A 24,654-nucleotide genomic window follows, 5' to 3' on the forward strand; every position below is an offset into this window, starting at 1 on the left:
CCTAGCTGTTTGGTGAAAGAGCTAAGAAGTTTCAGGCTAAAAGAATCTCTTGCATCCAAGAACCAGAGCAATTGGTTGTGTAGGTTGCTCCAAAAGTAATGCCTCCTATTTGTTTCCATGGAAATTACAATAGATACATGAGTGCAGTAACACTTCTTGGTAAATCATCAACTACAAAAGAGTATTTTTCAGCATTTTCCCCACCATTAGCTTGCAGTTTTTGCCAGTGATGAACAAGGGCCTGCATGTCATGCTTGTTAAAATCTGCAGCAGTAGAGGTGTCCCCCTGTTTCAGAGCTGCTACAGTGGTGGTGTTATTAGGGAAAAACAGATAGAATTCTGTCCAGTTTCTAGGAATGCCTAGGAGATCACCCCTTTCCTATCTCAAAGGACAGTGCACATCACTTTACCCATTTATTGCTGCTATCTTCAGTGTGAAACTCATATCTCACCGCTCCATCACTGCTGGTTTTGATTCTGTCTCATAGTGGTAACACAATGTCTCATCACCAGTAATCATGTGATCCAGGGAACTGCCACCTTCAGCCATGTACAGGTTCAGTAGGTGTACTGACAACCTTGTGTGTGGTGTTCTTTCTGTTCCTGTGCATTCATGGGACCCACCTGACACAAATCTTGTGACATTCCGATGTTGTCCTCCTCAGTCTCCATAAATGTTCAGCAAGCATCAGTGCCGGTCAGTAGGTGGAGCATTTCAGTTCCACCCCTTTGCTTGTCTGCACTTTTTTGTCAGACTGCCCCTCTGCTGCCATCTGTCATGTGCAACAAAGTGCAATGGAATATTGGCAGAAAGTTTCAGCCTGTACTGCCATACCACCACTATCTACCTTTGACATAATGGGCCAGCATCAGAAAACAGGAGATACTACTTTTGGAGCAGGCTTTGTGTTTGAAAGCCTTCAGAAGATGCATCTTATGTGTTCATGTTTGCTGTCCCAGGCCTAAGCAAGAATTAAACACCTGTGTGATAGACCCTGTGCAAGTAACAGAGTTGCTCTGCTGGCTGTTAAAGCCCATCTTGAGTAGCTTAGTGTGTAAAATCTGGCAGCAACCAAAATAGAACGTGACTTTGTAGTGAGCCTGCTAACTAAATATATCAGCATATTTATTTTCATTGCTGCATGTTATCTTTGTAAAACAGCCTGCTGTCTGTGAAGTGTGGCTATAATGCTAGAGTAGTAGTTCTAGTCCAGAAAAGCAGGAGAGATTACTTTAAGGTGGTCTGGAGCTTCTTCTTAAACCCAGACCATGGCCTGTGCCATGGTTTTTCCTGCCCCTAATTATGAAATCATGTGCAAGGCTGATGTCTGATCGCTGATGGGGACTCTGTAGCTGTGAGAACTATCCTGGCACCAGCAGCACTCCTTTCTCAATCTGTAACAGAGGGGCTTCCAACAGAAAGAGCAGGTTTTTTTCTGGTCTCATGTGCTGCTTCACTAGTGGAGCAGTTTCTCTGGGCTGTAACCTGAGCTTCGCTAACAAGCTCCTTCCATCTTTCCACACTGCATAGCTGGGCTCTGAGTCGAGAGGAGTGCGAACAAATTTTGGGCTGTGTCAACGCTGGGATTACTCCAAGGCCGAAGATATCATTTGTCAGGCTTGACTTTAAACTCACGTTCTGGTTTTGTTGCATTCAAACGTAAAAGGGGAGATGCTTTAGCACCTGTGTAGGGTCAAACACTGTTTTCATAGATGAGAGCACAGCACACACAAAAATAGTAACCTCTTAATTTACAGCAGTTTTTATTGAAAGGCTTATGTAAATTACTGCTTAATAATTCTTTTTAGGTTTAAAAAACAACCAACTAATGAAACCTGTACTTGAGATTTAATTCCTCTGCAGTACAAGCAAGCATGACTTTAGTTTTAAATCTCATTTAAGTTATCATCAGTAGGATCATATTGTTCCTAAAAAAACACAAATGGAGGATACTTGTATTGATGTTTTATTTATTTTTATTCTATCTCTGTAGGTTTTTAGTCAGTGGTGCAGGTATTTTAGGGGAAAGTTGTGTTTTCAAAGTATTCTCCTTTAGAACAATATATGTAACTCTTCAGTGTTGCATATAAATTTGGAATTATTAATGTCACATTCCTGATGCATGCTTGGTTGCGTGTACTTATTTTCTAAGTGATGGCAATTGAAAACAGTCCATGTGGAGTCTGACTTGCCAGTTCAACAGTGTGATCCTGAGCAATGTCAAAGGAACACTTCTTGGATCAAGATTTCTTGTATACAGAGTTTTAAATACGTGAACCTTTTCAACTTTTTTCATCTGTTGTCATTTTATAGTTTCACCAGTGATAATTAAGGAATGGGCTGCTTACAAAGGAAAGTCTCCACAAACCCCTGAGCTGGTGGAAGCACTTGCCTTCAGGGAATGGACCTGTCCTAATCTGAAGAAGCTGTGGCTTGGAAAAGCAGTAGAAGACAAGAATCGAAGAATGAGGGCATTTTTGGCCTGTATGAGATCAGATACACCAGCAATGCTCAATCCAACTAATGTGCCCACTCATCTTATGGTGCTTTGTTGTGTACTAAGGTCAGTGTTACCTGAAGGTAAAACAGAATGAAGTTTTTACTGTACAGGTTAATCTTTGTGATGTGTTTAACACTTGCAACTTTGGAAGTAGGATCCTGTTTCATTTATAGAACATCACTTTTGGTAGTCTCTAAAGCATGCTGCATCCTTCAAGGTTTCTTTCTTCAATCTCTAGATAACTGAAGTAGAGAAAAAGCTTGTGTTGCTAAGAGGCCTCCATACGTTTGAATTAATTTACCCTTACTGTAAGAAAAAAAAGAAAAAGAGCCAAACGTTTGGCATCTTATGTTGATGAAGTTGTTAAGTGAAAGAGTAGAGTGAGCAAGGAACAGCTGTTGAGCAGCTTGTTGAGATGGAAGGTTCCTGGGCATGATGCTCTGTCAGGTTCCCTGTGGCAGTTACTCAGCTGGTTGAGATGATGATAACCAACATTGGAAGTATGGTATTAAACAGAGTCACGAGGTTCAAAATACTCTGTGTAATTTTTGAATTAGAAATTGAACTAGGAATGAAAGATGCTGATCTTTTTCAGAAGGTGTTATTGTTTCAATATGACTAACCTTGGCTTCAGCCAGATTTACAAGCTAACTTGTTGCAGAAGAGAATTTTCAAGCCATTTGCGAGAGATTAATGTAGGTTTGTCTCCAGTTCTACCCTACTCTGTCTTGCCTTTGGAAGACTGAAGATCTTTTCTTTTTCTCCTTATTAAGTAGTAAGAATACAAAAAAAAAAAAAAAACAAAAAACCAACCCAGACCAAATAGCATCTTAAACACAGTAGAATTCCTCGTTCATTTGGGCTGTGTTTCTTTCCTGTGACACATGGCATGTATAAATTCAATTTTATTAAGACATGAAGTTTTGTCAGGTGCTTCTTTCAAATGATGAGAATTAAATTCACTGATTAGGTAATTTCAGAGTAATATGTTATCTGGAAACCACATTCACAAAATCTTTTTTACAGTTAGTCTTTTTTTGTAAAGACGATTAACCTTTATTTTATTTTTAGTTATGTCAGAAAACATGAGTGATAAATCCTAAGGTCTGTTTTGGTGGCCCGTCCTCTCCTTCACTGAAAGCAGGCTGTCCTGCTGTGAACTGCATAACTGATTCACAGCTAATCTGTCTTCGTTGTGATCTTACATTTAAACTTTAAATCTCTTTGGTATTTTGTGCATTTTAAGCGTTCAAGTCTAGATGACCAAACAAGATTTCTTGTTGCTGTGTTCTGCTGACTTTTCTGATCAGGTAAAATGCTGCTTTATTTATCATCTGCTAATGGAAGCTTGTGAATAACAGCTGGCTTCCTCTGTAGGTACATGGTTCAGTGGCCAGGGGTTCGTATACTTCGTCGCCAGGAACTTGATGCTTTTCTTGCCCAGGCGTTGTCTCCAAAGCTCTATGAACCTGACCAGCTTCAGGAACTCAAGGTAATACCAAACTGCCATAACTTCAGGCATTTCTTTTCAGCTTGCTCAGTTGCTAATTTAGTGGGTCATGCATAACAAGTATTAAGTGCAGAACTGTAAGGAAAACGAATTTGATGACTTCTGAAAGGTAAGATCTCAAAGCTTCTATTTCTCTTTACAACAGTGTTATAGGAAATAGACACAGATGGAGTTGTTGGTGTGTTGTTCTAATTGTAAGTACAGAATGCCTATCAATCTGTGCAACATCTTACTCTTACCCAGCTTTGACGTGCTCACAATGAAGTTTCCTCTTCTGGCCTGTGAACTAAAGTATACAAGATTTGTTTTTTGCTTTTACGTTGTTATCTCAGAAATTTGTTCAGAACCTGAGTTCTGTATTCAGTGTAGTATAATGTAGTCCTTACTTGGAAGCAAACATCTTTCTGAATGGAATTAGTCATAGTTACATTTTTCTACATAACATTTATTTGCCTGGTAGTGTATTTCTTAACTGGAAGCTCTGAGAGGTGTCAGGATGTGTAGAGAATGGACAACTGGGAGTGATCCATCGTTACTCCTCTTCATTTTTAATCAGCGATGCTGATCACCTCATCATGTAGCCTGTTAATGTCATTTCAAGTAGTCTTGCAGGTCCTTTATGTAAGACTTAAGTCTGGAAAGACAAGTGGCTGTTTCTGACCTGAGCTTTCTTGAGTACACGCTTTTCTTAGTTAAATTAGTGAGGAGAATGTGGTACTTGCCTCCCAAGTTTATTCATATTTGTAGGTATACACTGCCAGGGGGCACAGACAGAGGCAGCAATCCTAGCAACATTTTTCTCTAAAACAACTATAATTAAGCTCATGCAAATTTCAGCTATTAGTTTTTTCTAATTAATGATTTGCCGCTACAACTTAGTCAGCAAGAGCATTTTCAAAGCCAGCAACTGACAGTTTCTTTTCTGTAGGTGAAAGCAGAGTCTGGCTTGCATTCCTGTAGCAGCCTGGAAAAAACTTCTGAGTCTCCATCTATAGACCGAATCAGTCTGCTTGTAGAAACCCAACATTTAGCCATAGAAGTACTAATAAATGTTAGGGGAAGAAAACACTTCAGAATCTATTTGAACTTGTCACCTGGCAAGTAGAGAATTCGTGTTAGCAATGTTAGTGGCACTGTTAACAGATAAACTGAATAGTCTTCCCATATACCAAATAACAACATCAAAATCCAGCAGGAAAGACTTCTTCGGTCATTCTCTCACTCCAGACAAAGATAAGGAGGAATGTGTCTGGGAGCAGCTGCAGGGAACACCTGCTGAATTCTTACCAGGCTGCTCATTTGTTGAGGTAGGAGGTGTGAGCCCTTCAAAGTCTTGGTTAGAGATATCTTCCTTGAGGTGAATGGCTGTGGGAACCAGTGGAAACTCAAATGACTGTGTTGGCAAGGCTGGATGACGCATCGAAGATCAGCAGAGCGTTAGCAAGGTACACTTCAGTGTCAGTTTTCAAAACACAACACAAGCACATAAGATAGGGGCTGAGATTTTGGCAAAGGTGTCAGCAAGAGTCAGCAAAGATTTGATGCAAATGGGAGGAAAGCCCACTGTGAAAACTGCTGGATCTAAGAAAAGAATTCCCAGATAATGTTTTTTCTGCATTCCAGCGTAAAATGAAAGGTGAGACTCAGGGAGCAGTAAATACCATACAATATTTTTTTGTTTCATAGAAATTGTTCTCCAGGTTCTAACTTAAAAGTCATACATAAAATACAGCATTAGCCACTTGTGTAATCTATTTTGGTCAGCTGAAAGATGCAGTATTTAATGCAGTGTTGTTACTGCCTTCATATGAAGCAGCTCCTTCTCTTTTTTACTGAAGCCAGACTGAAAGAGCAGCTGAGTTTTTTCCCAGCTGTATATATGCAGAATGACCTGGATTGTCTTCTTGACATTAAAGGTTATGCATAAGGAAGGTAATGTAGTTTAATTCTAAAATGTAATACCGAGATCTTTAAAACATTCCCAAGAAGTTGCTGGTACTTTCAGAAGTATGTTAGGAAATGTCAGTGTTGCTGTTTTTTTTATTCCATTGCTTACAGTATAGTTCCTGCCAGCAACTACTTTTTGCTTTCACCATCAGCAGTTATTTGTTATATAATTCTACCTTTGTGTATCTATCCTAAATAAAGTCGTTGGATTCATACAAACATCATTAATAAAAGACATTGCAGTATAGTAAAATCTTAAGCCAAGTTATAAAATCCATTATTAAAAGACATCATAAAGGAAGTGTGGTACATGGGCTGAAAAACGGAATGCTCATTCCTGGAACTTCCTAAAAAATATCTCAAAAGCACAAGATTATTCAAAATAAATTTTTATATGAAGATTTCCACTTGTGATTTCCTCTGTGTGTGTTTTAAAGCTTTTAGTTGCTATAATGTACTTCAGCATTGTTTGGAAAAACTCTGCAGTGCTTTTTTATCAGTGATCTTAACACTAAAACATGCATTGTACATGTTCTAGACGTGCCACAGATTTAAGGTGTGTATTTTAAGTAAAGCTTCTACTGGCTTCTTGATAGTGACTTCTATTCAAATTACTTACTGTGCTTTGTTGTTAAGGAAATAGTTTTTTCTCTTCTATTTCTTACCTCTAGAGTGAATGGATGGGAACAACGGCCTTCCAGAGCATTGCAGTTTTGCATATACAGATATAGCTTCATGTGGATTCTTCTAGTCAAACTGGCAATTACATGTGAAAAGTCTGACAACTTTTTAAAATCACTGTGTTTTCAATCTGCAAATAATGCAGCTGTTGGAATAACTGAATTGCATCTCGTTATTTTCTTACTAAACACACTTTTTTTTGTTTCTTTCCCGAAACAGATTGAGAATCTCGATCCCCGAGGAATTCAGCTGTCTGCTTTATTTATGAGTGGTGTTGATATGGCACTTTTTGCCAACGATGCTTGTGGACAGCCAATTCCGTGGGAGCACTGCTGTCCATGGATGTATTTTGATGGCAAGTTATTCCAGACCAAGCTCATCAAAGCAAGCCGGGAGAAAGTTCCGCTCATTGACCTCTGTGATGGTCAGGTGGGTACTTGCACAAGCGTGGCAGAATATTAAGTGTACCGAAGTTTGAGAAGTGTGAGGTGTGGTTTATCAGTCATTTGCTTCGTGTTTCATCTCTCCGTAAAAGGGAAATACGAAGTGGATTGCCAGTAGTAGTTACTTCAAGCTAGCAAGTGTCACAAAGGAGTAAGCTGCTGTGGTTTTACTATGAGAGAAAACTTCTGATTTCTTTTCCAGGTTGTGAAGTCATTCTTAGAATTCTTAAGCTAAAGATCTCTTCACAATTCTTGCAGCCGTCATAAGATAAAAATGAGTTAGGTTTTTGATATAACTTTGCATGAACTAGGTACTAGCTAACTGTGAAAGCAGGAAATAGGTGAAGTTAGTAGTTTATTGAATGTCCAGAGCATTTTATTTTCGCCAACTCTTTGAGAGATAAGAAATCTTTTAACAAAGGCAATTATTTGTTATTTCTGACTCAGGGGAAACTCCTTTTAGATTAAATCTTGATGGAGGCTGTGGTCACATTCAGACTTCATAGCCTCCAGACGTAAATTGGTTTTGCAGCTCAGGTTTATGACGGTTATTCTCTTTAAAGTTTAAAGGGCTGCATTAAATTTTCGGGAGACTATAGGCTGATGTTTCTCAGTTTCTTTTAAGATTTCGATGCTGTCAACTTCTAAACTGTCTCAGGATGTAGACTCCCATCTCTACTGTAACACAAATATTTTTTGTGGACATTTGCTATGTTGTTGAACTGCTAGAAGATATGCAAGATGGGTGATTTACTAGCTAGGTTTATGAAAGTTTTTTGCTGTCCTTACCTGCCCTTCTGTTGTTTTGCTTTTGTCTTTGAACTTGTTTCATAAATACAGCTTTACAGAACTGAAATCAGAACTCTAACGTCCACTCATGACCCTCCTTTTATTCAACAGGCTGAGCAGGCAGCCAAGGTTGAAAAGATGCGTCAGAGCATCCTAGAAGGATTAAATTTCTCCAGGCAGAACCATCCTCTCCCTTTCCCACCTCCACCTGCCATGCCTTTCTATCCAGCTTCTATGTATCCTCGACACTTTGGGCCAGTCCCACCACCTCAGGGCAGGGGGAGAGGCTTTGCTGGTAAGTGATGGGACAGCAGTGCAAAAGTCATCTGTATGAAGTGTTATCCCCAAACTGAACTGATTTGTGTGTTTGGCTTCATAGGAAGGATACATAAACAGAAGTGGTTGGCTCACATAGTCCTGTGCCAATCACTGCATTTTGTTGTTACTTTTATTAGCTATAGCCTGGCATTATGGAATGTGCTGTATTGCTGCATATTTCCATCAGGATTTTTAGTAGCTGTGCCAGATCAAAATATTTATACAGCTACTGTATGAAAAATCAAAAATAAGGTGAACAAGTCAGCACTGGGATGATAGGAGAAGATTCCTAGTTGAACTGTACTTTGCTTCTAAATGTTCATGTTCATACCTAAATGAAAGGGCATAGTCTGTCAGGGTTGAAAACAACTTTTCCCTCTCCCCATCCCTCTCTGTTTTGCCACAGTTGGCACCCCTGAATGTAAATACTGGAGGGCACTGGTGAAATTGTTCCCGGCTGTTTGTGGTGTCGGTTGACACCTTTCTCAAAACCACCCCTGGGTGCAGAGGGCCTTAGGTGTATTGATGCTGGGCTTTCTGAGTAAGACATCACTGAGGTGCTACCACTGTAGCCAAAAAGTAGCTGTGAGTATCTTGGTGCTCATGACGCTGCAGAGGCTGGGATGGCTGTTCCAGAGCGGAGTGAAGGCCTGCAGGCGCAGAGCCCAGCGGGAGGGCTTCGGCCAGGCCTTCCCAGAGGCACTGTGCTGCCCTGTGCCAGGCCCAGGAGCTGCTGGTACCGGGAGGAAGGAAGGAGGTGGCAGCGGCTGTGCTAGGGGCCTTCCCTGATGCCTGCTCCCCTCACAGCTTTTCCCCTGTCTTTCTTTACCCTGGGTCTAACAGGAGTCTATGGCTTCGGAGGCCCTTATGGGGAAACAGTAGCCACAGGCGCTTACCGGGCCTTCCGGGTGGCGGCAGCGGCAGGACACTCCGGAGCCTTCTCTGGCAATGACAGCAACAGGACTAGCAAGTTTCAGGGCGGTAATTATACCCCGAACCCTTTTCTTAGAGCTTCTGGCAACAGCTTCCTTCACTTCACGGTTTGGTCTGAGGCTTCCTACTGACTCCAGTCTCCCTCTCTCCCTAACTGTCTCGGCTCTCCCCTCCGCAGCCCTCAGGCTGCTGCGAGGCCGCGCTCTCCGCTCTGCTGCCCGGCCTGACCCGGCCCCACACACCCTGTGGGTGCCAGCCTCTCTTGCCTAGAAATCCTCCTTCGGGCACAGTAAATAGCTGCAAATGCAACAAGCCCTTCTGTCTCCTGCGCTTTGAAACGCGAGGGTGCAGCCTGTCGTGAGCTGAGCTGTGCTGGGACGCGTTAACAGTCACTTCCTAAAACGTGGGGACGATTTGAGCTTTCTGTAAAACAGCGTAGCATAGAAGTTACCAACTTGTGTTCCTGCTAACTCATTCTTACTGGTGTCAGCATCAGTCTGGACGTAGGTGTGAGGCTGGCCTATTTGTGTGTCCATTGTTCTCCACTGTGAGGCAATGGAGATGTGTAAATTCCGATCCCTCGTTGAGGATGGAATTTTTCCATACATGTAGCTGTTCTTTCTGGCCTCTGAGCTCTTATTCCAGGAGCAGATGTAGCTCTTAATGCTTCACTGTGTGGATAACACATAACGATGTGCATTTGAGACTGAAAGAATTGCACAGAGAAGTACAAACCTTTTTAAAGTTAACATAGTGGGGACTAAATCACGGATTAACATTTGAAGACTAGTGGTGGCTGTGCAAACGCTGTGTTTTGTAACCCTTTTGGTGCTGATGGTCTTACCAGTAACACCTGACTCAGCTGCCCTTAGCTTTCTGAAATGTATGTTTTGCCCTGGCTTTGATTTTAAAGTGCAAAACACAGATATAAGGATGAGCAGTGTGAATAGCAGCAAGAATCGAGTGTTGGGCAATTGCACTTTTAGGCACTTACTTTGGAGGGGGGAAAGTAATTGTACGTTAACGCTGAGATCAGTTATTTTGCCGTGTTTTTGTAACAGCGTGGCATTAGTGCGCGTCATTCTGACTAAGAACTTTTTTGTAGAGGTATCCTAGGCTGCTATTTGTGTCTTAGGCTGATAGCTGGTGTTCACTAAGAAAGAGTTTCTGAGCTTTTAAAAGCTACTTCATGAGGAGTGCAGGAAAAACCCTTCAGGTATCTTACATTTCACTTCAGTTTCTTAACGCTTATCTAACGTGCATTTTTAGTTCCTGAAACTGAAGTACTCAGTCACTTTTCTTTTCACAAACTATATGTTTTTATAAACTGCTGTGGGAGAAGGGCTCTTGAAGTCACAGTTAGGCCACAGTGTGAAAAATAACTTAGCAGTACCAAAAAGGGGAAACCGTTCACGTAGTACAGTGTGGACCAGCAAGCTTTCTGCTCGAGTAACTTCAGTGTTGCGATTGTGAAGATCAAGTTCTGGTTTTGCTTTTATGTGCAGGAGTCCAACCTATTCCTTCTCAGGGAGGGAAACTTGAAATTGCCGGCACTGTAGTCGGCCATTGGGCTGGAAGCAGACGTGGACGAGGGGGTAGAGGGCCGTTTCCTCTGCAGGTCGTTTCTGTGGGAGGACCAGCGAGAGGGTAAGTGCGGTCTGTGCAGTGTCCTTTTCTTGCATGCAGATCATTTGAAGGTACATTAGGTAAATTATGCCTCTTGAGTATTCAAGAAAAGCAGTTGCGCTCATTTCGAGATGTTTTTAATCAGTTATTCAGATATGAGCAAAAGCGTTTTTATGCACCAAAAAATTCACACTCAGAGAGATGTACTGAATTGCTTTGCACGAGGAAATGGCTCGAGGGTTTTTCCTTACGTGAAATCAATAAATAGCTGATCAAAACTGTCACAGCATTCAGTTATTTTCTTTGTCACAGTGGAACATTTATAATGAAGTATGATAAATTTTTTAATAACTTCATTATGTAATTCTGCGAAGCAGAAAACAAGATGTTTCTAGGCTTAATCTCTGCTGCAGTCATGATGGGAGATGTGCTTAAGAGAATATGTTCTTCAGCTCTTTCGTTCTGTTTCACAGCAGCTGGAATTACAGGTGCACAACATTGCTGAAAAAGAAGTAATTTGTGTAGAATATCTATTCTTACACTTTAAGATTACATTTTTTTCCATGGGCTTATTGTTCTGTGTATTACAGAGCTGTCATTTGGCAGTAAGATTGCATCCGTTAACAGTAGACGGTGACAGAGTTGTGTTGTTTATGCATTAGGGCTCTCTTCAGCTGTATTAAAGCAGCGGAGGAAAGTAGGCATACTTATGCCATCCTAACTAGGAAGCATCTAGAAGAGTAAGTTCTGAACTGCATAGATTCCTCTCTGTACATGAGTTAAATCAAATGTGCACAATCAAAAGCATGGTGCTACAGTCAGTGTGAGCTGTTGGGACGCCAGGTTTGTGGACTGAGTGAGAAAATGATTGGAGTGAAGAGAGCTACTGGTATGGGGATAGGGAGAGGTAAGAATGCTAGAAACAAGGAATAAAAGCTCAGCAGCAGAAAACAGCGCAGGTGTGAAAACACAGCTGACATCGAAGTGGTGCACATGTGCATCCAGTGCTTCAGACACTTGGACAGATATCCTAAGGTAAGTAGCTGTGCAGGTGGACAGAACCCACGGGACACTTCTGCTCTTCCTCAGCAGCAATGGGAGACAAACAGAATAAGCTCAGGGACGTGCTGAGGCACGAGCCTCTGTTGGCTGTTCACTTTTCAGTGAGATGCACTGGCTGCAGGCCTGGTTGTGAAAAACATCCGGGGATTTTGTACTGCCACAGTCAAGACTGCTGTCAGACTGAGGCACCCTGAGTGATTATCTGGAGACATCTTCAGGCTCAGAGCTGCCTTGCATCTGTACCTACCCTTGACTTTGTAAAATAGCAACTCCTCCCTTTTCTGAAGAAGTAAATAATGTGAATTTATGGAGAACATCAGTAGCCTGAGACTAACACTGGGAAGTCCCAGGTTAAGCTCCCTCCTTGGCTGGGCATCAGTGGAAATACTGAAGGAGTGTAGCTGCTCCTTTCTGCTCCATAAAATGCCTTTATGGCAGAGGAAATGCTGTTCTCCAGTAGTAGCTTTTGAGTTGGGATGTAAAAGATTTGACCTTTCTGTCAGAAGCACTGTCTTGGGCCTGTTAGATTTGGATTCAGGTTGTCACCTCAGAAAGACAAGCAAACAGTCAGTGCTACATCTTCCCATCTCCATCACATCATAGCAGACATCACATTTGTTAAGTTTAGTGTTCCTAGAATTTTTCAAAGACGAGAAGTTACCACAGGCATCTCTTACTGTCTGCAGCTTCCTAGTACGAAAGCGTTATTGCTGTTGCCTTATGAGGCCCAGGCTCCTGGTCTTTAGGTAGCATTTCCTACTAACCAGTGCTTCTCTAGGAAGATGCTCAGTTTATTGAGTGCAATTTATCATGTAGCTCTGCACAGTTCTGTTTCATTTTTTTATCCGTTTCAGCAGAGGGTATCATGTCAGGCTTGTTTATGGCATTGTCTTATGTCTCTGCAACACTAAACTTGAATGTTCTTAAGGTTATACCAGCTGCTTTTTATTACCTTTGATCCATCAGTGTATCTTAGAGTGCTATGAATCTGAGTTGGAAATATCTATTATTCAGCCCTCTGAAGGGTATACTTTCACCACATAAAAAAAAGTAAAAAGGATAGGTAAGGCTTGTTAAAATCTTTGGAAAGAGTATAGTAAGAGTTGTAAAACATAAAACACAGTTCACTTCTTTGTCCTTTGATTTGGCTTTGAAGATCCACTACTTATTTTCATACTGCTCAGTGTGGGGAATTTGCAGTGAGTGTGGGAAGGCTTGCATGGCACAGATGCATCAGTTCAGTGTAACAGGGTTGCTGTAGTGCAGCAGGAGACCCAAGCTACACCTTAGCTTCTCTTTAGGATGTTTCTTACACAGCTTGCAGGGACTTCACTGCCATGTGGGGGTTATCGTGGGATGGAACAATAGATAATGAACAGGAAGTGTGAGGAAGCATTAGGTGTGCAGAAACACCCAGCAGCATCTGGCTGCTCTGTGCTGGCTTCAGTGGAGTCAGTCTTCGTGCTGTGACCTCCAGGTACTGGGTACTGAGTTGGAGGAAAAGTGGAGTGATGGTATTTCCAGTAGAGGTAGCAAAAAGAGTTTTTAGGTGATGTGTAGTTCTTGACACAGCGATGAAGGAAGCTGTAATTCTGCCCATTGACTGCATTAAAATAGCGGTAACTGGTGGAAAACTTGTTTCCATCTGGTCTAATCCTTACTAAAACAGTTAAGAACAAAAGGAACAAAAGCACCACCTGACACGTCCTGGTTGGAAGACTTCATTTATCAGAATGCAGACTTGACTGTCTATTGCTACCTGGTGTCTACGGCTCGAGCTTCAGGGTTTTTTTTTTTCCCTCTCACATTCTTAGAAGAAATTGGATAACAAAAGAAGGCAAAATACAAAATTGCTTCAGTTTTGATGGGGAAATTCAAAATTACAGATGTCTTAACATATTTCTGTGTGGGGAATGTTACTGACTGGGAGACGCATTCTTTATAAGCACTTTTTACCTCTTTTTAATGTAAGAATGATTTGCTCTCTGTTTTAGAAGTACTATAAGGACAATTTGATGCTTTGAAAATGGTTTTGCTAAGCTTGGAAGTACTCAGGTATTGTTTCTCAAAAAATGAAACACAGAAGCGGTCATCTTCCTGCTGGCAAAACAAAGCTGGTTACCTTTCGTTCACTTATAGATAGTAGAACGCTGATTCTTCTTTAGTCACTCATGCTGGTGAGTTAAGGAAATGGAAGTGTCAGGTACTAGACAGCAAAGCTGGAAAAAGATGTTCTGCAAGGGAAATGCAATTGCAAGTACTCCTGTGTAAATGTGTTGTTTATTTTTATTCCTTTTTCCTCAATACTTGCAGGCGTCCTAGAGGAGTTATTTCCACTCCAGTGATAAGAACTTTCGGAAGAGGCGGAAGGTACTATGGGAGAGGCTATAAAAGCCAGGGAGCAATTCAGGTAATAAAGCCATGTGCCTGCCACTCGTTTTCAGGCTAGTATAGTATGGATTTCCAGCCCAGCTAAAACTGACAAGCACGACTTCAAAATATAAAGGTGTTGATTGCAGTGATCTTGCCTATGATTTGAAGCTATAAGCTGCACATGCAGGGGTGGATGGCAGGCTAGTGTTGCATCCTAGTCACTAGCACACTTTGGTTATAAAAACAGAAGTGAAAAATATATTTTGGTAGAAAGGCTGTGCCTACATGGTTCTGACCAGCTGTGGGAATAGAATGTAATTTAGAGAAATTTAGACAAAGCTGAAACAAATTAGCAGTTCCTCTTCCCACCCCCACTCTTTCTCACTTTTTTTGCTGCAGTCACAGTCCAAGGTCATAAAGAACAAATAGTAGCAGTAGGAAAATGCTTGCTGCTCCGTGGCTCCTATCTGAGAAGTTGCTCTAAACTTCTAGGAAACAACCCAGCAGCCTTTGTCTCTTGAACAGTTTCATTTTTGGTGACAACATATGAAGAGTCTGTGAATCATAGTTACTGTCTTCTCATGGATCCTTTAAATATAGCTGAAGCAAACTGATGTTTCATATTAAATGCCAATTGCTTCAGCATTGTGTTTTCCTCCCCTTTTTCATTGTTCTTGCTGCTATGCAGTTTTGGATGTTCCTGATCCCAGGGGTAATGGATGGGTGGGTAGTAAACAGGCAGAGCACTTTCACAATAAATATACGTATGGTTCTTCAGTTTGTCATGGAGACATTATTATGTAAGAGTAGGGAAGCACTTGCAGATATCAGGCAGATAACAAAGCAGCTGTTAAATTCGCATCAAACTTATTCTATTCTAGGTGTAAAAATTGAAATATTTTGAAATAATTTTCTTCCTTGCTAAATTTCCCATTCACTCAGATTATATATTGTGTACTGATGTACCTGTGAATTTGAAGCTCTAGATCTTGTGTACTTTGAATAGAAGAGAAAGCACCACGTTAATTGCAACATCTTGTTTCCATGTACCTAAACCTGTGAAACAAAGGGAGCCCAGAGAAGGAGCTCCCAAGTATGCCAGGCTTCCTGCAGGCTCACGTCTCTGAGTGCAGTGCAGGAAGTACTGTAGCTAAGATGGTAGGCAGCCTTAACAGACAGCAAATGTGAGCAGTCCAGTTTTTATTAATAATAAGTAATTTGGATGGTAAATACTTGTAATTAGATGCAGCTAAAATTGTGCCTGTGACATGGAGAGGAAGGAAACGTGGTGGCATTTTCTGCAGTCCAGTCCTGAGCTCATCAGATTTCACCATTGTCACTATATTGCAAGTGTATGTTCATTTAACAAGAAAAGAAAACTTGGGAAGCGTAGTGCGTAACAGGAGATTGTGTTACGTAGTAAAGGTTAACTGGCAACAGTGTACTTTCCTGTCCTCAAACCAGAGAAGTGAGGGAAAGAATGTTTTCATAGGGCCACATTGAGACGTGGGCATTTGCAACAAGAAAGATCCTCCCTGGAGAGCCCAGTGGCTTTGTTGACACTAATTATGAGGTGACACAGATAAAGGTTGGAGAAGGTGACTGAAATAAGGAAGTCTTATGTATCAAACAGAAGACATGCCTATTTCTTCACAGAATAATTTCTTTCTGCCTGTATTTTTCCTTCAAAAGCTCGAGGCAGTTCAGGAAGGTGCTGACTGTGCTGCTCTCAGTATGCAAGCATTAAGATTGTTAAACTGTGAAGCTGTGTGCTATTGTTTTGAGTTGTGCAGGGTGTCTGTATCTTAGTCAAGTCTTAATATTTGACTTTGTTAACAGTGTAACAGATAAGTGCATTGCTTATTAGCAACCCAACCCACGCATTTTGTTGTTCAAAGCCCGTCGTGCTTCTGGAATGCTAAGATTCATTGGTACAGATGCTTAAAAACTAAATATACATTCTTCTGTTGCCCAAGTCTGTTTCCTGTTGTCCTGGGCAGTCGTGTTAAGATTCTGCATTACAGCTTTTGTATGAAATTGCTTTCCTAATCTCAGGAGCACGTAGACTAGTGTGGAGAATATCACACAGTGCCTTTTGTGCCTTCTAAAAACTGCAGGAATGAGTTTTGGTTTGTGTTCTAGTAACGTGCATCATGTAATTAAATCATCACGTATATGAACGGAGAAGCAGAGTTAAGCTGCATATTGATAGGAGGATGGTTGGACTAGATGGTCTTGTAGGTCCTTTCCAACCTAATGAACCTATGATCCTCAGTTCTGGTGCTCCCGTGTGCTTGTGGGATAACAGAAGTGTCAAAGCAGACGCAGGCCAGGCAGCACTCAGGCACTGACACTCACACTTGTTGAGTGCCTGTGCTGTGCTGTTCTGGTGTGTGCCACATCTTACTGCAGCACTACGCAGTGCTCTGTGTTCACTCGTGGTGCTTCTGCATGCTGCCTGGGCGTGGTGTGTTGTAACAGACTCTTCAGTAATTTTCTTCTTTTCTTAAAAAATAGGGCAAACCTCCTTACGCTGCTTCAGCAGAAGAAGTAGCCAAAGAACTTAAGTCAAAATCAGAGGAATCTAAATCCTCAATTGTGTCTTCAGATGGATCCCTGGCTGAAAACGGAGTTGTGAATGAGGAAAAACCAGCTTCCCAGATGAATGGGAATACAGGAGACATCAGGGCTTCCAATCAGTCTGAAAGTGCCTTGAGTAATGACTCTAAAATGTGCAATACAAATCCTCACTTAAATGCACTAAATGCAGACAGTGTTTGCCATAAAGATGATGCTCTTGAGGCCACTGTCTTAAAAAAAGAAGAGTAAACTTATTTTTTATAGAGGGTGAAGGATGTTGGGAAGGGTCAGGATTAGGAATATCTGGAAAGAAAGAGAGCCTACAGTTACGTACATTTTTTCCTTTCCGTAAGAGAAAAATGAGGACTTTGGAAATTCGGATCCCTCTTTGATGTCAGAGATTTAAACAACACATTTTTTAGTTTTAACCAGTTGTAGTCAAAATGCTACAATAAAACAAAAAAGAAAGAGAATGAAGAGCATTTGACTCCCGCACTTAAAATGAAGTATACATAAAGTTTAAACTGGTTATGACAAAAGCTTGTAGTTTTGTTTTTTGAAATATAAAGAAAACAAATTTTGGCAGTCTTTAAGTATATATAGCTTAAAATATAATTTTTAGTACTTGGCACCATATGTATGCCATTATATTTGATTTTGCATTACTGTGTCACAATAAAGCTTTCTTTAAGGCTTTGGTTTCATGATTATGGGGGGAAAAAGGCACAACCACAGTTTTTTCTTTCTTAAATTTCATCACCATTGATGTGGTTCTTTTGCGTTAAAATGTGCAAACTTTCGAAACGAAAAATTATAGAGTAATACTGCAGTTCTGCTGATTTTAAATATACATCATACATACTTTACAAGCGAGTTAAATGGAGATAAACTTGAAATCATCTGAGATGCAAATGACCTTTCAAAATAAACACAGTGTGTTCTGAAACTTTTTGTGACTAATACCATGCATCCGTGATCAATGAACCTTGTGGTTTTGAATCAGACGTAGACCATTAGTACTACTATTTGAGCTAAACTTCTGCATGGTTCATGATTTTTAAAGTGTGTAGTTAATATTATGCATGTTATTGTCCTCTTTCTTCCATTCTTACAAGTACTGTGCCCATTTGCAAAACAAAAAGCTAATAATCAGTAATAGTCCTATAAAAGATGTTAACTATGTTTAGTCATTGACTGATCTTGCTCTAACCTTAAAATTTTGTGATTATTGACCTCTGTTGCATTTATTCTAAAACTTAAAAAAAAAAAAGTTATCTAGCCGTTCTGAATATCAACGTTACCCTGGTGTACTCATTGCTGTATGCATTATTGTTCTCTGTTGCTGTTTTATGCCTTCATATTAGCAAATATGAAATTCTGTGAAAAACAACAAAAAAAAAAGCTTTAATCTTCAAAAAAAAAAAAAAAAGTACCCCCCTTCTGTAGCAGGAAACAAATGGCTTGTTCTTGAGAACTTTCCCATCAAGGATTTAGTATAAGCAAATATACCTGTATCATTTTGATGTTTTTGTTAGTGTTTCCAAACTTAATGTACTTCAAAATCAGAATCATTTCTTTATATTCGTTTTCATATAATTCTCCTGATGCTCTTCATCACACATTAGTGATCAGAAATGAGGTGTAATTCCCCATTCCCTGCCCGCAAGAGCTAAGTAGGTATCTTAATGTAAGTTGAAGGGAGTTCTGCCCCAACTCATGGATTGTGCAAGAATGAACTACTGTTGGGTTTGATTGGTTGTAGATGGATTGTGGTGTGGTGTATTTGAAGGCTATTGAATGCAACTTACAGTGCTTAATAAAAATCTTTATTCTTTTAGTATAAAATACCGTATGCCTTTTTTGTCCAATGTTTCCTTCAAGTACGTGTGGTAAATGATGCCTTCCTGCGCCCAAATAAAGCGACCTGGTGAGCACACTGAGAGCTGCAGCCAAGGCCAGGCCTGCAGGTGCTGCTCAGAGCCACGCCTCGGCCTGCTCTGAAGAGGGATGTGTTCACAGGAGCGAGGCGGGCAGGTCTTCATAAACCAGAGCTCCCGCAGGTGCTTGCAGTGGTGCCTCAGCGCAGTGTGATGGGCGGCGGTCAGCACTGCTCCTTGCAGCTGAGAGCCAACGGGGCTGTTCTGCGGGAGCCGCCTGCGTGACGGAGCACTGACGCAGCCCCAGTTCTAATTCATTTACAGTTGGTGGGTATCAGAAGAGCTTTTCTGCCCAGGCCCGCCCTTACTGTCTGCTGCCTCTGGATGTTCATCTGTTTGCTCTCATGCCCGACACGTTAAAAACAGCCCTGCCCAGAGCGTTTCTGATCTCACGCTGTGTGTACATGAGCAGTGTTAGCAGCTCCACGCTTCGTGTGGATGCAGTTTACAGCAGCACAGCTGTGTTCTGTGCAGATTGCAGCAGTCGCTCTTCCTCTCACCCTGCAAAAGGAAAGTGATCTGGAGGGGAGTGGTTTTCCTGCTGTAACAGCCACCATGCTGGCGACTGTATCCCTTCCTACACGTGTAGGATCCCATGTAGCGTCCTCCTGGGATTGTTCTTGTCTGCTCGTGTTCCCACGAAGTCACAAAGCATTGTTTACCTCCTTCAGCAGTAGCAGAGGGGGGCATTGGTGCATCCGTAGAAATAAATGTGGGCTGCTGTTGAGTACATGGGAGGTGTCACCTGTGTGCCATGTGCTGGAGATAAACAGTGATTTTATTCATTTCCATCACGAAGCCACCAAACTTCACGAGCTGTCCACGCGATCATGGCTAAAGCTGGGATGTGAAGGTGCATGGGCACTGCCCCGGGTGTGAAGAGTGCATTGACTTTTTGCAATTGACATTCACACAGACCCCAACGAAGAGTCCGTTCCCTTCTTTCTTTCAGTGCCCTTAGATACCGACAGGCCGCTCTCTGTTCTCCCTGGAGCCTCCTCTCCTCCAGGTTGAACAGCCCCAGCTCTCAGCCCGTCCCTGTAGGGGAGGTGTCCCATCCTTTGTGTCATTTGTGTGGCCTTCCTCTGGAAAAAAACTCCCAACAGATCCATGTCTCCTGTACTGAGGACTCTACATCTGGACACAGCACTCAGGTGAGGTCTCACAGCACACAGCAGAGGGGCAGGATCTCCTCCCTCGCTCTGCTGGCCATGCTGCATTTCACACAGCCCAGGGTACGGCTGGCTTTCTGGGCTGTGAGTGCACACTGCTGGCTCATGTTCAGCTGACCACTCAGCAGTACCCCACATCCGCTTTGGCAGAGCTGGGCTCCATCCTTATACCCCCAGCTTTTATTGATCTCCTCCATCATCTTCCCCGGCACAGAGGTGAGGCCGACAGGTCCATAGTTCCCTGGGTTATCCTTTCTCCCCTTAAAAAAATGGATGTGACGGTCCCTTTTTCCAGTCTCAAAGACTTTTCAGATATCGTTGCGAGACATTACCCATCCTTGGGCTTCCAGAGCTTTAAACTCATGGTGTCATGGCAACCTACATGGGGTGTATCACCCTGGTGCCTTCTTCAGTGGTATGGCGTGGAGTCACTCCACCAATCTCCTCCTGCTCACACTCCCTGGTGCTCCTTAATCTCTCCTCAAGCTGTGCCACCGTGCGAAGCAGCCCATCCGCCTGCTCACACCTCACGCAGGTGGTATCTCAGGCACCCTGCAGTGGCAGCAGCAGGCTCAGGCACTCCTTGTGCAGCCAGAAATCTGAACAGACACGCTTCTGGGCAGGAACTCAGTCTGGTCACTGCATTCTTTTTGGCAAGAGCTTTCTGCCTCATGGAGCTGCGTTCTCTGGGAGGCAGTAGCTAGGTAAGCCAGGCTCCTGAGTGGGGGGGGACTGTTCTGCCCCCCAGCTCAGCTTGCCTGCTTGAACTGCCATGCAAACGGATGTGCCATACTCTGTTCACTGCACTCCTGGGAGCTGTGCTCCCTAAAGGTCACTTCCATAACTGGAGGGTGTGATGCTGCTGTTCCAGGCCCCTTCCCCACCGCATCCGAGCCACTGCCACATGGAAGGCAGTGGTGCCCAGGAGCTCCTCACTGACAGGAATTTGCCCCAAACCTGTAGCACAGCCTGGGGTTGTGGCCAAAGCACAGGACCCAGCTCTTGGTCTTGTTGAACTTCATCCCATTGGCCTCAGCCCAGAGATCCAGCCCGCCTGGGTCCCTCTGTGGGGCCTTCCTGCCCTCAGGCAGATCCATGTTTCCCCCAGCTTGCTGTCATCTGCTGGCGTACTGAGGATGCACTCACACCCCTCATCCAGACCTGTTTATTTAGGTGCTACCTTCTGCTTTACCACAGGGTCTCAGCAAATTGAAACAGAAAACCGACATTCCAAAACTTTCTTTCTCTTGGCAAACTTGTGCTTTGCCGGTGATGAACGAGCTCCCTGCTGCCTTCAGGAGCTGCCTTTCTGAGGCATTAGCTCAGAGAGCTGTGTGTTATTGTTCTGGATAAACTGTGTCATGCACAATGTGTGAGCCTAGGTGCGAAAAACTCCAAAACACGGGAGGAGCCCCTCCTGGGGCCCTGGCACTGCAGTGGATGGAGGCAGAAGGCAGCTCTCAGACAGCAGCACGAGTGGTAAGGACAGGAGCCCGACTGCCATGTCATGAAATCTTGATTACAAACGGTTTCAATGCGCTGATGAACAGGAGGGAGGGCTGCGCGGGAGCACCAAGCCGCGTGCTTTTGTCTGTGAGTGCCAAGGAGTGCCGGAGCTCCCGCAGCCCCGTTTGCCTGCAGAGGGCTGCCGAGCACAACCACACCTCCGCCAAAACACTTCCCAAAAGCTGGGGCCTTCTGTGTGTGTGTAACCCACACACAGCAAATCCAGGCCGCGGCCCGCATTCTCCTTCACTCTGTTTTCATTCACTTTAACATCTTATAAAAGAAACTGGTTAATTTTTATTCAGCTCTGGTCAACGTTCAGCTTTCACGTTCCCTGACAAGGCTCTGGTGGGCCATGCTGAAGCAGAATGTTGTTGTCACAATGATGCTGGAGCCCAATGAGGTCGTTTCCTCACGTCAGGGTTCTGTGTAACATGACATTGTGGGCTGAAATGAGGCAAAAGAAGAGCGTTCAAGCAGGAAAGTACATGTACGGAGTGATAAATGTAATCTGTGTTAACTGTTATGAATAGAAAGTACATTCTTTAACTAAATCTTTAAGCTAATTTGCTCTATGAAAGGCCCTTTTAACCCAGTCACCTTTTACAGTTTTGATTGTTCAGTTCCTTACCTTGGCTCAGAAGCCAAGATAGCACGGTATGGTGATCTGTGAGATCTACCCAATTATCGTCATGAGATCTGCTGTCAGATGGAGAACACTGGAAGAGAGGAATGCAGTCACCACTAGCTCCTCTCTTGATGAAGCCCAGTGAGCCCTGTTGTTGCATGGTTGGTTTCATGCACAGCTTCTTTGCGAGCATTTATTTAAAGAGCAGATATGTTTGAAAGGAAGAAAGATAACTTGATTTACTTCTCTGCACTGCCATGGAAATAATTCAGGGGACAATGTGTCTATAGCTGCAGAGCATCGTAAGTAAAATAAGTTTGCATACACTCACTGTAGAGATCTAAAGGAAGAACCCTTCACAATGATAAGAAGAACAAGTGGAAAGTTCAAGAAATGGCAGTGGTGCTTCCCTCGGTGTTGATGATCAAATGAGAGCCTTTTCTGTGCAGCAGTCAGGCTAGGTGCACGTCCTTTGAGCCTTTACTGTCCTTTACTAAAGGAGCAGCTGGAGGCTCCTCAGAAACGCCCAAATAATTCAAGGTGTCATGGTGACACGTGTGCTCCTGGATCATTAAATGCTGCCGAAAAATCCCATCCCCTCCCATGCACTCCAAGATGACGGCAGATCCCAGCAAAACCACTCATACAATATCCAGGTTCCTCGAACAGAGCACCCAGGTCTCCAATAGCTTGTCTCTGTGCAATTTAGGCAGCCCCCAACACATCAGAAATCCCAGCTGGCTCTGAGGTGAGCAGCTGAGGAGCTCGCAGCGCTCAGCCACATCAGCATCACCCCTGTGCCACCACCAAAGGCTGCAGCATCGGGAATGTCCAGCTCACCGGGAGATGCGCTGACACCAGAACTCCGGCAGTGCTTTGGAAATAAGGCTGTTTTCATGGAGATGCTCGTGGAACGTGAAATGAAAAGGCAACAAGAATATAATTCTCCACAGATCGTATGGGCTTGGTGTAAGCAGCCCATGAATCAGTGACGAGATGAAGAAAAGCACAGGACTCGGTGTTAGCTACCGCAATAGCCAATGCTGCTCTTTAAAATTAAAATGCTGATGTTACAAATGGAAGAAAGCAGTGCAGGTTGCAGCTGCATGCCTTCCAGTGTGCAGAGGCAAGGAGACAGTTTGTGTGTGACTGTCCTATACCAAAGGGTCGGTGGGCAGTACTGGTGGTAGGTGGGTGGCTGGACTAGATGATCTCCCCTGGTGCAACGTGAGGCCAAGTTACGCCCTAGACTTGCTCTTCTACTCTTCTGGCTGGAAACACTGAGCGATTAAAATCAATTCAGACTGAAAATGGGGTCTAGTTTTTTTTCACGTATGTATTTTTGCCACTCAGCACTGAGGAAAGCAGGCACTTTGTGCGTCTCAAGACGTCGTTCAAAACAGCTGAGTCATGATGTAGGCCTATAATCTCAGTCCTGTGTTAGCACACCTCGAGCTACGCCAGAAGTTCAGTTTCACTTGCTAACATTCATGATGGATTCATGACCCTGGAATGCCATTCCTGGCACTGGTTGGCATGGAGCTCTGCATGAGCACTGCCTAAAAGTTAGTTACTTCTGTCACATGTCAGTCCAAGGGGCAAGGAGAGCAGTTCTGATGGGCTCCCTTCGGTCGGCCTAGACAGGTTCTGCCTGTATCGAGAGGCCTTCTTTCTCTCAGAGCCTCAGGAACCATGCAGCCAAACTTTGGTAAGTGCTGCCTTATTTTTCTGACATTGCTTCATCTGATTTTTTCCCCTGCGCCTATCTTTGCTGTATCTCTTGATGTAGCAAAACCTAAAGTTATTTGGGCCCTTGAGTTTCCTTTGACCATTACAGTTGATTTCTGTTTTGACAGACTGATGAAAAAAAAAAAACAACACAGAGAAATGCCCGCTTTTCTCTTTTTGCTCGAAGACAGATATTATCCTCCTTCCCAAAACGAGATGGATTCAAGACACCGGATCTGTCATAACTGGCACTTGCACATCAGCTGGGACACTTTGTGACTATTTTATGCAATGTTCTCATGCTTGGAAGGAAATGTGTCAGTGGCTGTTGAAGATGCTCAGGATGTGTGTCCCAGCAGAATGCCTCACAGAACTGTAGGGGTTGGAAGGGACCTCCAGAGATCCTCTAGTCCAACCCCCTGCCAAAGCAGCTCCCAGCCCAGGTTGCACAGGTAGGCATCCAGGAGGGTCTTGAATGTCTCCAGAGAAGGAGACTCCACCACCTCTGTGCGCAGCTCCAGTGCTCCGTCACTGCACTGAGAAGAAGCAGCAGCCTCAAAGCATAACCAGCCAAAGGGCACATGACTGGGACAAGTCGTGTGTTCTCAATCTCTGCTCAAACTCAAGGGTTCCTCTTTTGCCTTCACCAGTGCTGCTCACTCACCTAGGGGGAAGAAGCACCGCGGGCTTTTGCAGTGCAGGGCTGTGCAGCAGCGCGTGCAGGTGGTCCTCAGCACAAGCCCCACACCTCGTGGCTCTGGATCGGCGCTCAGTAGGCACAAGGTATTATTTACCTGCAGCTCCGGGGCAGCAGCCCAGTGTGCAACAGCGATGGGGCAGGCGCGGATGGAGGCGGGACGCCTTCCCAAGTTACAATATAATTCCAAAAAGAAAAAAAAAAGACTTCTTATTGTTATTAT

At 43.3% G+C, this 24,654-nt stretch overlaps 1 protein-coding gene across 2 annotated transcripts in view; it reads left to right on the forward strand.

Moving 5' to 3' along the window:
* The window catches only part of FAM120A (family with sequence similarity 120 member A), a 50,474-nt gene extending 31,866 nt beyond the window's left edge, over positions 1–18,608 (forward strand). Inside the window, exons 11-18 of one of the 2 annotated variants that reach the window (XM_065749762.1) lie at positions 2,315–2,564; positions 3,879–3,993; positions 6,859–7,068; positions 7,983–8,166; positions 9,033–9,170; positions 10,628–10,769; positions 14,124–14,220; positions 16,701–18,608. In XM_065749762.1, the coding sequence (XP_065605834.1) occupies positions 2,315–2,564; positions 3,879–3,993; positions 6,859–7,068; positions 7,983–8,166; positions 9,033–9,170; positions 10,628–10,769; positions 14,124–14,220; positions 16,701–17,012 (1,448 nt within the window). In that variant the 3' untranslated portion in view covers positions 17,013–18,608. The remainder of the gene's footprint in view (positions 1–2,314; positions 2,565–3,878; positions 3,994–6,858; positions 7,069–7,982; positions 8,167–9,032; positions 9,171–10,627; positions 10,770–14,123; positions 14,221–16,700) is intronic. The other variant, XM_065749763.1, reaches the window with a different exon arrangement.
* The last annotated feature ends 6,046 nt before the right edge of the window (positions 18,609–24,654 follow it).

This window comes from Cyrtonyx montezumae, unplaced genomic scaffold (genome assembly GCF_038088225.1).
Source record: "Cyrtonyx montezumae isolate F1298 unplaced genomic scaffold, pur_monq_1.0 scaffold_6, whole genome shotgun sequence".
NCBI classification, from domain to species: Eukaryota; Metazoa; Chordata; class Aves; order Galliformes; family Odontophoridae; genus Cyrtonyx; species Cyrtonyx montezumae.